This window comes from Podarcis erhardii, assembly GCF_964252035.2.
Source record: "Podarcis erhardii genome assembly, chromosome: 3".
In the NCBI taxonomy this organism is placed as follows: domain Eukaryota; kingdom Metazoa; phylum Chordata; class Lepidosauria; order Squamata; family Lacertidae; genus Podarcis; species Podarcis erhardii.
Genome location: NC_138507.1, coordinates 76,861,753 through 76,874,705, shown reverse-complemented (window position 1 = coordinate 76,874,705; position 12,953 = coordinate 76,861,753). Strand labels below are relative to the sequence as shown.

General features: G+C 45.0%; 1 protein-coding gene across 1 annotated transcript; it reads right to left on the bottom strand.

Moving 5' to 3' along the window:
* Window positions 1-306: 306 nt before the first annotated feature.
* On the bottom strand, window positions 307-11,392 carry NTPCR (nucleoside-triphosphatase, cancer-related). The gene is made up of 5 exons (XM_081855914.1): window positions 11,222-11,392; window positions 8,092-8,254; window positions 7,309-7,405; window positions 4,612-4,821; window positions 307-471 (listed from the first exon to the last, which is right to left on the bottom strand). Exons 1-5 carry the CDS (start codon window positions 11,253-11,255, stop codon window positions 403-405), a joined length of 573 nt encoding a protein of 190 aa, XP_081712040.1. The 5' UTR covers window positions 11,256-11,392; the 3' UTR covers window positions 307-402.
* Between the last annotated feature and the right edge of the window lie 1,561 nt (window positions 11,393-12,953).

Here is a 12,953-nt window from a genome sequence, read left to right as displayed (position 1 = left end):
ACAACTCTCTCCCCCCTACACACAAACAAATCCCACTGCAGTCAACCAAAGACAATCAACCAACCCTAGGCCACACCAACCTCTCTCACTACCAAGGAAACATAACAAGAAAATAAAAAGAGAACCTACACAAGTGACGCTGACACAAAAACCCCACACATGAACATAAGCTTTACCACTCCACCCCCTTCTCCCGTTACCCCCTCTTTTCTTCCCAACCCTAAACTGCATATAACACCTATGTCTCACGACAAATGCAACTGATCTGCAGAAAACGCAACCTGAAGAAAGAGGCAGTGCACGTGCTTTTGTAAACGAGGAAAATCTTTAATAAACATTATTTTGAAAAAGAAAAAGATGGAGGTTGCACTGGGATGGAAAGTACACATAAAATGGTGTGCATCATTTTAGGCAGCTCTGCACAGCTGCTACAATATCTTGCAAAATGCTGTCTCTATTCTCCTTTGTAATCTAGAATCAGAAAAAAAATATGGATTAGTTAACGTTGCTGGCCATTTATTGTGACCAGTGTTAGAAACTGAGATATGAAAGCTAGGAGCTAAATGGCACCTTAAACCTAGGTTATGGGCACATCAGGGGAATGTCTAGGTGTGCTTTTTTATAGCAAGAATACAAAGCTGAAAATGAATGAACTGCAGCTAAAATATTATGTTCATTTTTCACATTGTCTAGTCCTTTCACTGCCCACCCCCCTAATATTCTTAAGAGGGTCTCTTCTCCAGTCTTCAGAGAGTAGCTGGAAGTAGAGAGGCAGAAAAAGGTTCTCCTTTCCTTCCACTCTGCAATTTTAATCTGAAATCTTGACTTCCGGGTTGGCGCCTCCGGTAATGGCAGAATTCCTCTGATCAGGAGGAATTTGCCTCGTGGAAATCTGGGTCTGGCCGCCACGGCGAAGGCGGAGACCCACTAAAAATCACAGGTGGGTGAAGCCTGTGAACGTGGGATTCGGCTGGCACCTTTTGCGCCTCCCCCACTCATGGGGAAACCCGGTTCCGGGGTTCCGGAGCGACGTGGGGTGAGTGGCGCGGTGCTTCAAATTCACTGCTTCTTCCACGGAGCGAAGCCGCATAGCTGTTGCCGGGGAGCGCTGACTTTTTCCTGTGGACAATTTGATCTTAAAGCAACTACCCGTGAGTAGAGCGGAGAATTGGATTTTCAAACGTCTTAATTTGGCACTGAAACGGGGAGGTTCAAAACAGGAAGTCCGCCTTCCCCTTTTGTAAATAGACTGAAGCAAAGAGACTGTAAGCTAAAGTCTTGGAAAGCCTACTGTAAAGGACTAAATTTCCATCGGTAGAAAACATTAAACCCCCCTTGGAAGCAGGAGAAGAGGGGGGAAGTTTTGGATTGTGTGTGCCTGCAGGAGAGAGCGAAGAAAGTTAAAATACCACCGCTCCAAACCTGGAAACGGGCTGCTAGTAAGACTGACGTTTTTGGATTGTTCATTGATAGTGAATAGAACGTTCGCTGACAGCTAGCTAAATAAGAGAGATACATTGTTTCCATTCTCTCCGTCTGCTCTTAAAAAGGAGTAAAAGTAACTGAAAATTGAAACTAACTTTATTGTTTGAACTGTGTTTAAAAGGACTAATACAAATAGAAACTGTTTCCCTCTAGAGGAAGCCTTTGAAACTGTTATAAATGCTGAGCTGGGGGAATTTCCAGCTGTAAGATAAAAAGCTGTGAGATTCTGGGACTGACCTTGAATCGGTCAAGAATGTTGACAGAAGAGGCCTTAGTGGCTGCATTATGTAAGATAAATGACTCACTGGAACAGCTTCACAATAAGCTGGATTTAAATATAAAAAGTATAAATAATTTGGGACAAAAGGTGAACATCAATACAGAAACTATCCAGAAATTGACACAGGAATCTACTTTGACATGGCAAACTGCGGAGAAGGCTAAGGAGAAAGCTGTTGCCGTTGAACCTAAAGTAACACATTTGGAGAGAGAAAGAGTCCCAGCCTCACAGACGCAACTTGATGATCATAAGTTGAAGCCTGTCATGATTGAATCTAAAGAAAAACAGATTTTGAGGATCAGAGCCCTGCTTGAACTGGATTTGATGGACTTCCTCACACAGGAATTTGCTGTTTCTTGGGACCTGGACTTGGGTCAAGAAGAGACTAAAATTGTGAGGGCCTTAAGACTTGGAAGAGGAGGGAAAAAAGAGAAGAACGAAATAAGAGACTGTTGGAACTACCAGAAGAACTTAGAAGAACAACAGTCAAGAGAGGAAATTTTTAAAGACATCCTGAAATACCTTTTGGATCTTAGGTCTAACTATGGAGATTTGGTTGCCCTGTCGAGAAGGAATAAAATCATCTTTAGGAGGGAGTTTCCCCGAGATCTACTCTTCAGCCTCAAAGGAAGGAAAATAAAAATAAGATCAGTAGAAGACAAAGCAAAGTTCTTGTATAAGCACGAAGAAGACTTGCAGAAGGGACTTAGAAAAGAGTTAAGAGCCTCGGACAGAAGATCACCAGGTTGATGGACTATATGGAATTGGCGGAAAGGTCTGGCAGAATCCGAGACCAGGGAGAAGAGACGGTGGAAGAAGATTGGAAAAAGTTTAAAGACTATTTATAGAAATAATGTAAAATTAATGAGTGTTAGAAAAATGTTGGAATGAAGTTATATGGCTTTAGTAGAAATGTTATAAGGAATTAAGTATAAATAGATTATTAGAGTACTAAAGGGAAAATAAGGTTAAAATATGTTAAGATAATTATATGACAGAAAATAGAGGAAGATGGAAAGGATTTGCTGAAACAATTAATAGAAGTGGAATACAAAAAGGGAGATGTGAGGAGGTCGTTGAAACAAGTGAATGAAAGATAAGATATTGAAATGGTAAGATGTGTGTTTTAAATTGTTTTTGTTTTGTTTTGTTTTGTTTATTGTGTTAGTGTTGTGTTGTGTAATGTTTATACATTGTATTGTATTGTTTTCTTTTTTCTTCTTTTCTCTTTCCCTTTTTTGTAGTGTTTAAAAGTAATAAATATTATTTTAAAATAAAAGCAATTTTAATCTGAAATCTTAGGTGCAGTACAGCGCCCCGAGTTCAGAAACTGCTCACGCTAATGAAATTCCCTGTCGCAAAAGGCGCATAGAACAGGCATAGGCAAACTCAGCCCTCCAGATCTTTTGGGACTACAACTCCCATCATCCCTAGCTAACTGGACCAGTGGTCAGGGATTATGGGAATTGTAGTCCCAAAACATCTGGAGGGCCGAGTTTTCCTATGCCTGGCATAGAACAATGGGAGTTTCGAACACTGATTGTGACAGTTGTCAATATGGAAGGCTGAGGAAGTGGATAATAATTTCTTCACTGTAATTCCCCCATAGGAGAAATTTTCTTTCTGGCCCCAAGGTATCCACCTCCAAATTACCCGATTTGTATGTTAACTGCTTTACAGCAATCAGGTTCAATAGACTGCATGTGCTGCTGCAGATGTGAAAATATGCAACCAGGTGCAGTGGGTGTCGATGGCATATTACCAAACTAGCAAAGAGAGGCAAGACGTGTAAATTATGAATGAGTGAACTATATATGCCATGTTTGCAGAGAAAAAGAGGGCCCTGAAAAGGATAGGAGGCACAACAATCCTCCTTTCAGAGGGCTGAAAGCTTTTATAGGCAAAACACTATGAGCATCCCAAGCATGCATGACCTAAATTAGCAAGAGCTACATTGGACAATTTAAAGTGGGGGGAAACCAAAGACGTTTGGGCAAAGATCAACTTGCAGAATCAATCTGGGGATGGAGCTGCTGATGAGATAGGGGGAGGGAAAGTGGAACTATAAATCCATATTCTTAGAAGATTCTATCAAACTAAATTGACACAAATGAATCAAGAACATCTTGGGCATTTGCCTGCATTGATTTTGTGTCTGGTACTTCTGGTTTCGTGAGGTGCAATCTAAAGAGGCCTTGACATGTTGTTACCAGGTGCCAGAAACAAACATGAGGAAGAGCTATTATGCAGGGAGACGAATTAAAAGGTCTTCCGACACAAACAAGCAACAAGAGAGCAATGTGGTGGAAAGCGGTAGGCTTTGTGGACACTTCTGATGCTATTGCTGGTCCCAAGGAATCTGAAATGTTTTCCTACCTCTAGTGGCAAGCAAAAAAGAAAAAGTGTGTTGCATTTGTTTTAAGGTCTTCCCTTAAAATATCTAATTTACTGAGGGGCTTTCAAAAGGGAAAGAACTCAAGTTAATTGACCAGGCTAGGCCCCTGGTGCACCCATTAACAGAGGTCTCTGTAGCCAGCCACTTTCATTAGCTGAACGCCATAGCTAAGGTTTACATATGACTATAACCGAGTGCATGAGGACACACCATCCTGTTGGCAGAGGACATGCTTAGCCCACAGAAGATCCCAAGATCAATCCCCATCATCTCTAGTGACAAAGATAGAACTATGAGCCCCTCACAAGCAGGAAACCTATTCCTCCAAAGGACATGCAATCCTGTCCAGAACACAAACCAAATGGTGGTAAGAGCTGATTGCTAAAACTGGGCTAGACTTTACAATGGGCAAAAGATGAAAACTTGCTCAGTGGACCTTCAGCCTACTTACATTGAAGACCTTCACCTCCTTTCTACTTCTGATCTCCTCCACAAGCCCCAAGGGCTTTCCTTTAGGCACTGGGATCGTTCCAACAATCACAGTTCCTGATCCAGTCAGAATTTGACGGACAGCTTGAATAAAGGACTGGCTGAAGAGCTCCATTTTACCGATCTCGTCAATTATGCAGACCTTTTTCGCTGTGCTACTGGCAAGATCAGGCTATAAGGAAAATATAGGTATCTGATTGAAGCCACCAGTAAGAAAATTTAGTAGATTAAGTCAATATGTCAATCATTCATTCAATTTATTACTGTCAATAGGCCAGAAATAAAATTAAAACATACACAGTACATCAGAATCTTAGAGCAAAGCATATTCAGAAGTGCGACATAATAACCTCTGCTTGACCCTGGAAATAGTCCTTCCAGATTCAGATGGCGAGTTATTCTCTTGTTTTCACTGCTACTGATAGAAATTTAGTCACTATCAGGGATATCCTCAGGATTTTATCTTCCATTAAATATTAAACGTTAAACTGATCTGACCTCCCTGGTAATTTGGTCAGTATGCTTTGGTCAGGGCCAACTGTATGCTTCCAAATTCCAGCATAAAAATTACAGAACAAAAGGATGTGTTCTATAGATTCTACCTCATGTGTGTTACAGGGGGCAGACCCTTGGGGCTTTTACTTCTGAGAAAAAAAGTTGTGTAACTGCAATGCATCGTTATAACAGGGCAATTCTATGAGTGCTTCCTTGGAAGTAAGTAATACTGAGTTCAAAGGGCCTTACTCCCAGGTTAAATGTGTACTGGACTGCAGCTTAAGATTCAAGTCATACAACAAAGAACCCAGCAGGTTGCTCAGATCAGTGGCGTAGCGTGGGGGGTGCCAGGGGTGCCGGCCGCACCGGGCGCAACTTCTGGGGGGGCGCGAGTCCAGAGGGAAGGGACAAGTTCCTTCCTCCGCCGGCCTCCCCGCCCCCGCCACCCTTGCGCCCTAGTGCGCGCGCGCCCCCCGCCGCCACCGCTGCGGCTGCGCTCCACTCACTGCTCGCAAGAGGAGCAGCCACTGCAGCAGCGCCGCCGCCGGCACCAACACCTCCGCACCCCGCCGCCGCCGCCATCCCCTCGGCCCAGCCACAGGCGGCGGCTGCTTCTGCCGACTGGGGGGGAGGAGAGCTCCGAGGGGCCTCGCCGCGCCCTGCGCTCCCCAACACCCTCCGAGAGGAAGCCGGCGGGCGGGCGAGGGTCTCCCGGCTGAAGGGGGCGCCGCTAGCTCCGGCTCTCAGCGCAACTCTCAGCTGGGGGGGGGTCGGGCGAGGACGGAGCGCGGCTGGAAGCCCCCGGTCCAGGCCGGGGGGGGGAGGAGAGGCGCTCGCCAAGCCCCAATCTGGAGCGCCTCGGAGCGCGGGCTCCACCTACAGCCCAAGGAGAGGAGGGGGCGGGGAGGCGCCCGAGGGGAGGGGGCTTCGGCTGCCTCGGCCCGCGGGGGCGCCGCAAATAATAAATTTAATAAATTCCTGCTGAGCCTTAAGGGGGGGTGTCCTTGGCTCCTTCGCTCGCCCCCAGCCCCAGTGGCGTAGCGTGGGGGGTGCAGGGGGGCCGGCCGCAACATCTGGGGGGGCGCGCTCGCACTCGAGTGCTAAAATCCAGGGGTTAGGGGGCGCAAATTACTTGCCTTGCCCCGGGTGCTGACAACCCACGCTACGCCACTGGCTCAGATCACCTATTTCTTTAACAAACTATAGTTTTACATTACTTCGCCATGCCTTTTTGTTCCTGTATGTCCTTCTTTATTTGCCTGCCCACATGGTGCTCCCCATCCTCCCCCCCCCAAAAAAAATATCATTTTTAAAATTATTGTTATGTTGGTCTGACTACATATATGGTCCTGCACCTACTGAAATAACAGTTGACAGAAACTAGCTAAAGGGGTGTTATTTCACCCTCTGGGGTTCATTGTACTGTCCAAGCCACTTATTACCCTGCTGCTAAATACTCTATGATGCTTTTTAAAAGAAAAGGAAAATGACAAGAAATGCCTTTGTACTTTCCTAAAATGAGGCATATCTGAATTAAACGCTTTGTGTTTGGATAAGCTCCGCGGGATAAACGAGTTATGGTAGAGCATATAGTTTGGAGAATTTTCAGGACACTAAGTGTTTTCTAATTTGTTTAGTGATCACATCGCTGATTTATTTTGGAATTGCATTTACCAATCCTAAATGGTGCTGAATAAGAGCAGTTATACAGTCACCCACACAGTTGCAAATTTCTCCAGTGGCATTTTAGCTTCCCACTAGTCCTTTAAGCCATGTGTTGAGAATCATTTGTTCCTTTTTGCAGCTGAACAGAAATCTGAACTTGTAAACCAAATGTGAGAACTGGGAGGAAGGGGACTCCAAACACTGTGTGTCCACTCTTACACTGCACACCAGAACTCTGGGTAACACACCATCTTCCATGGAGTGCAAGAGGATGGGGTGGGGAGAGACAGACAGACAGACATGTAGGAAGCTGTGGGTGCAGAGGGACAGGAGGATGGTGGGAGCTGGGAAAACTCATAAATGGAGTTGACAATGGAAAGGGGTGCTGGATCTAAGCTCTACCAAGATAGAAGAGTACAAGACATTTCACTATAAACTCCTCATCATGTTTTATTCATTTATTCATATTGTTCTCCAGAAATTCCAAAATATTACTCACATTTCTCAACAAAGGAAGAGCAAACTGTTCAAATGACATTAGATCCACTACATACTGGCCAACACGGTATTCACGCCTTGCTGTGGAAGGACCAGAGCTGAAGGAAGGAACAAAATACCCAACACAGTGAACAATAAAGCATTCTAGAACCCTGTTCCTTAGCAGATAACCCTCAGACTATGTGAAGCATGTCAAAATTTTCACATGCCCTTGCAGTGCCCCTCTTTAGTCACATTAGATTGTCCTCCCACCTTTCTTAGATGCCTCAGATGGTTGCTAATATTGCAATCCTGGTGGGATATATGCACAATATCACAATGAAACACATCAACTGGAACCAGAAAGTGGCAGCTACTAAGAACAGAATTCTACAAAAACTGGTAACTGCCCTGGGGTGATATAAAAAAGGCGTGGGATTGGCTCAACACCCATATAATTGTTCCAGAAACTTGCTGTAAATTTTAACTGGGAGTACAGTTGCTTGTCATTTGCACTGCACATCATTCTGGTGGACCCTGGCTATCCCTGTGCCTGTTGCCTCTCATTTATTGCATGCCCTGATACTTTGCTTGGTTTCTGTAACAAGAGTTTTTTGCTGTTTAGCAGCAACAAGTCAACACTAAAGATCAGCACAGCAACTTCACAATCTTATTCACCACTTCAACGGTTCATCTGATTCCAGCTACCCTTGAATGAGCAGCACAGGAGCTGCAAAGGGCAGTTGTGCATTCTACAAAGGCGTTCCCAGATCAGGTGACAGAATGTGAATTTCAAACGTCATACCCAACTCTAGACAAAATTCCTCTTCTTCCACTCAGAGTGACAACATCAAATCCTATTCTCCTGCCACCTTCTCTCACTTCTTCTGTATAAAATCCATCAATAGGGATACCGGATGATTTTAAAACTTCAGTGACTTTTTGGATCAGCGTTGTTTTCCCAATTCCTATAACAAGAAGAGTGCTTTTTAAGCCTTGTCTTCAGTATCATGGATGTGCAACAAAACAAATACACATATGTATTTCTGGACTCCTTTGGCTCCTTCTTCCTAACAGAAGCACACATTGCCCTTGCAATGGATGCTTCATCCAAATTGGCCTCCAGTTGTGGCAGCCTGCACTGCAAGTTATGCTGAGAAGAATTCACCATACACACCAGAGTCATCATTATTGTAAGTCTTTGTGCCCCTTATCATGGCAAAAATATGAGATGGAAACATGAAGACATGACACAATGGGTCTGGTCTACCGGGCACATGATCCTACACACTGTGATCAGATTGTTCCCCATTTGTTTCAGGGGGGAAATGGTCAAGGCTGTGCCGTTTGCATTTTGGAGCTCCCAGGCAAGTAACACATTAGGTCATTGCATATATATCCATTGTCTTTTTTTGGATGCATTCCCAAGTGTCAGTTTTTAAGAGAGAGGGACAGTCTAAAAAAATGGAAGAGCATCTGCTTAGGTATTTTGTAACCCTCTCTATTACAAATATCCCCAGTGACAAATATCCCCAGAAGTGATAAATGAGGGCCATCATCTCAATTTCTGCATCTTCTAGAATGCTACACAATAAAAAGAGTTTTGCTTATTAATGTAACATCCACCCACCCCAAGCTCTATTGCCGTCATCTTGTATAATCATATTAACATCCACTGATAAATGACTGTTTCCTTGGCTCATAATTTAAATTTTCAGGAATCCAATTTACTCCAATAAAAGAGGAGGACAGTGATAATTGTATATTATTTAGATCTGATGTACTAAATCATTTTTTAATAATTAAGTCACACAAACTAAATGTTAATGGGAAGAACGGGTGCTTGCACTTTAACTGATGGGCAGATAGGGTTTCAAAAAGGATCAAAAAATGTGGCATGAGTTATAAGGAAAGAAAAAGAAATTAACCTTAATAATGATAGCAATATGCGAGATCTGTAAAATATTTAAATGTGTTTTGTCAGATAAATCCAATTCCACATTTCTTCCGTAAATTACAAACAACTGTGTGTTTTCATGGAGTAACAGAATAGATACTGCAGCACAATACTATGCATACTTATTCAGAAGTAGACCACACTCTGTGTGCACAGTGCTGCAGTCTTGAGTGGAAAACATTTAAATGCTAAGGTTTGATATTATCATTATTGTACAGTGGTACCTCAGTTTACGAACTGAATCCGTTCTGGAAGTCCTTCTTAAACCAAAGCCATTCTTAAACCAATGCACGCTTTCCCTAAGGAGGCTTCCCGCCGCCGGTGCCCTTCCACCATTCGTAGACCGAGGTAAAGTTTGCTAACCGGAACACTACTTCCGGTTTTGCAGAGTTTGTATACCGAATAGTTCGTAAACAGGGCTTAAACCGAGGTACCACTATATTATTTACAGAGAAAAGGACATACCTATTTGCAACCTACAATACTAAGACAACAGAAGCCTGGTTTAATTCAAACACTATACTATTGGGGGAGTGTCTTTCTGGAATACTTTTCGGTAGACATATTTGGATCTGGAACAAAAGAGATAATGGGGCTCAGAAGCAATGTGGAAAGCGGAGGCGGAATTCCAAATATCTGAAGTAATCAGGCAATTTTCTTAGCAGCAGGTGTCTAGTAAAGATGATAAAATGAGTTATGTGCTGTTATATAGATAAATATTACCGGAGAGAAGCGTCTCTCACAAACAGTGCAAAAGACTTCCTTTATTTAGTACTGGCATTTAAAGCAGAACAGGCTTACAACCAATCCTAACCATGCCTTCTACACTGGGGGCTAAATTATGTCAGGCTGCAATCCTGCGCCTGCTTCCCTGGGAGTAAACTTCGCTGAATGCAGTAGCACTCACTTCTGAATAAGCATGCATAGTATTGCACTACAAGGCTGTAATTCTTTATGTAGTTACAGTGGTACCTCGGGTTAAGTACTTAATTCGCTCCGGAGGTCCGTTCTTAACCCGAAACTGTTCTTAACCTGAAGCACCACTTTAGCTAATGGGGCCTCCTGCTGCTGCCGCGCCTCCGGAGCACGATTTCTGTTCTCATCCTGAAGCAAAGTTCTTAACCCGAGGTAATATTTCTGGGTTAGCGGAGTCTGTAACCTGAAGCGTATGTAACCTGAAGCATATGTAACGCGAGGTACCACTGTACTTCAGAATAACCCCACTGAACTCAACAAGGTTAATTTCAGGTTTATAATACAAGCAGGGCAGAGAACCTGAAGCCTGGAGACCAAGCATCTTGGAACTTCCTCCTTGCGTGCGCAGCATTGATCTCTCATAATGCCTCTGGCTTCCAGGACAGAGATGGATGCACAAGCGCCAGTGTGGACTTTAGCCTGGTGTGCAAAACTGAAATCTGCATTCATTGCTCTGTCCAATTTTGCCCCTGGCATGTACCCTCCCCCCCCCCCAAAAAAAGAAAGGTCGTCCAGAAGGGAGTGAAGCCTTCTGGCTGAAAAGGGTTCCCCGCCCCAGCTACACACTATCACCACTCAGATTTTATTTTCTTGTAAATTTCACCGGGTTCCATGGGGCTTCTTGCCAAGTTAAGTGGGTGCACCTAGGATTGCAGCCTGCGCGCTTAAACGCAAACCTTTCCCGTTTAAAAAGGTTTCGGGATAGAAACCACACCGTGCAGGCGACTCAAAACACGCCAGGGAAGGGCGATCGTGGGAATGGGCGGGGGAGCGTGAGGCCCTAAGCACGTTTACTCGGAAGTAAGTTCGCCCCTGGCAGGCAGGAAGGAGCCGAGGCACGGCTCCGCTTTCTCCCCGGGAGGAGGCGGCGGAAGAGGAGGCCTGGGTTCAGCCGAGCTCTGCCTCCGCCGTCCCTTCCTGGAGCCTCGCAGCACCGGGCCGCTGCCCAGGCAGGGCCTCCCGCCCTCCTTCCTTCCTCTCCGCTTCCGCCGGGTTGGGTTACCTGGCGGTCCCGTCAGGAAAACGTGCTTGGCCATGGCGGGGGCCTCCGTCCGGGTAGCGGCGGGGAAGCGGCCTGCCCTAGCGGGAGCCCTGGCGCTCCCTTCCTCCCTCCCTCCCTCCCTCCAGCCGCGCGCTCTCGGCAGCGGGGAAAAGAGCCCGCGGTGCTTCGGCTGCCAGCCTCTCTCTCCCCTTTTTTCGTCTCTTCTGCTCCATTGCCCGCTTTGCGATGGACAGCTGCTCGCTCTTTTTCGCAGGCTTGGGCTGCGACGACCCCACGTTCACTTACTCGGGAGTAAGTTCCACCGAACACAGTGGGACCTGCTTCTGAGGAAGCATGCATCGCTTAAAGAGAGTCCCCTCCTGGCCTCTTAAAAGTCTATCAACATTATTATGGTTACAGATAGGTAGCCGTGTTGGTCTGCCATGGTCAAAACAAAATAAAAAAATTCCTTCCAGTAGCACCTTAAAGACCAACTGAGTTAGTTCTAGGTATGAGCTTTCGTGTGCATGCACACTTCTTCAGATATCTGAAGAAGTGTGCATGCACACGAAAGCTCATACCTAGAACTAACTCAGTTGGTCTTTAAGGTGCTACTGGAAGGAATTTTTTTATTTTGTTTTGAACATTATTATGGCTTACTTTTATTCAGTTATTTATGGCACTTATTTCTCGCTCAAATCATGAACCCCTCTGTCGAAGGTGTCATGGGCGCTGTAAACTCCACAGAGGTTTGACTTTACACGGAAGGTGCACGCTTCCATTGTCCCCTGAGACAGCTGGATGCCCACCCGTATAATGTTTTTCTCCAAGAAGCTCAAGGCGGCCTACACGGCTCTTCCCCTCCTCGGTTAATCCGCACAACAAACCTGTGAGGTAGGTTAGGCTGAGAGGCAGTGACCCAGTGAGCCTTGTGTCCAAGTTGGGATCTGAGCCCAGGTTTCCTATTCAGACACTAACCACTATATAACACTGGGTCTTTCATGGACTACAATCCACTTCATAAAGTGTTAGCCTGAGAAATGGGCATGTACATATATGCATCTGATTAAGCGGACTGTAACGCACCAAAGCTTGTAACATAATAAATTTTAGGGGACAACTGGGCTCTGATGTTTGCTCTGCAAGAGAGATAACATGCATGAGAACAACTTGTTTAAGGCAGGAATCACCACTTCTGTGTACACACACATCCCCACTTTCCTCTCTGGTGAACAGGTTTTTGCATTGTTTCAAAAGCCTATGTACCCAGAGTTGAGAGAGAGACAAACGGGATGGGTGTACATCATGGGAAGCAAAGCCTCATCACTTTCAGTTTTGTTTGGACACTTGCCTGCCTCTCCCACAAGTAAGCAGCTGCTAGGCTGTGGAGAAGTACTAAGCTGTGAGAATTACCATTTTTTAGGTGATTGCTCCTAAATGGCCCTAGAAATCTGTCATGCTCTGTCCAAACTATTAACTTATTATTTCCTAATGTTCATATCCTGTCTTTCCTCCATCATGGACCCCATGGTGGGGTACACATTCCCAGCTAGTCACTCATCCACACACTGACCAGTTTAAGACCTGATCAGCTTCAACAAGATGGTAGCCTCGTGCCTTCAGACCATACCCGGCGAGAGTGGTATTAACCACATTATTTGCATGCAGCTTGTCAGTCCCATACATAACAGGAGCCCCAGTTCAAATCCTCCCCCTCCTGTTCTGTTGGTATGGCTACTGGGATGCATTCAGC

Coding starts and splice junctions, on each gene's coding strand:
- NTPCR (XM_081855914.1), bottom strand. CDS start 11,255: ATGGCCAAGCACGTTTTCCTGACGGGACCGCCAG. Junction 8,255..11,221: donor TTTCCTGACGGGACCGCCAG/GTAACCCAACCC, acceptor TTCTTGTTATAG/GAATTGGGAAAACAACGCTG. Junction 7,406..8,091: donor GGAATTTTGTCTAGAGTTGG/GTATGACGTTTG, acceptor TCCTTCCTTCAG/CTCTGGTCCTTCCACAGCAA.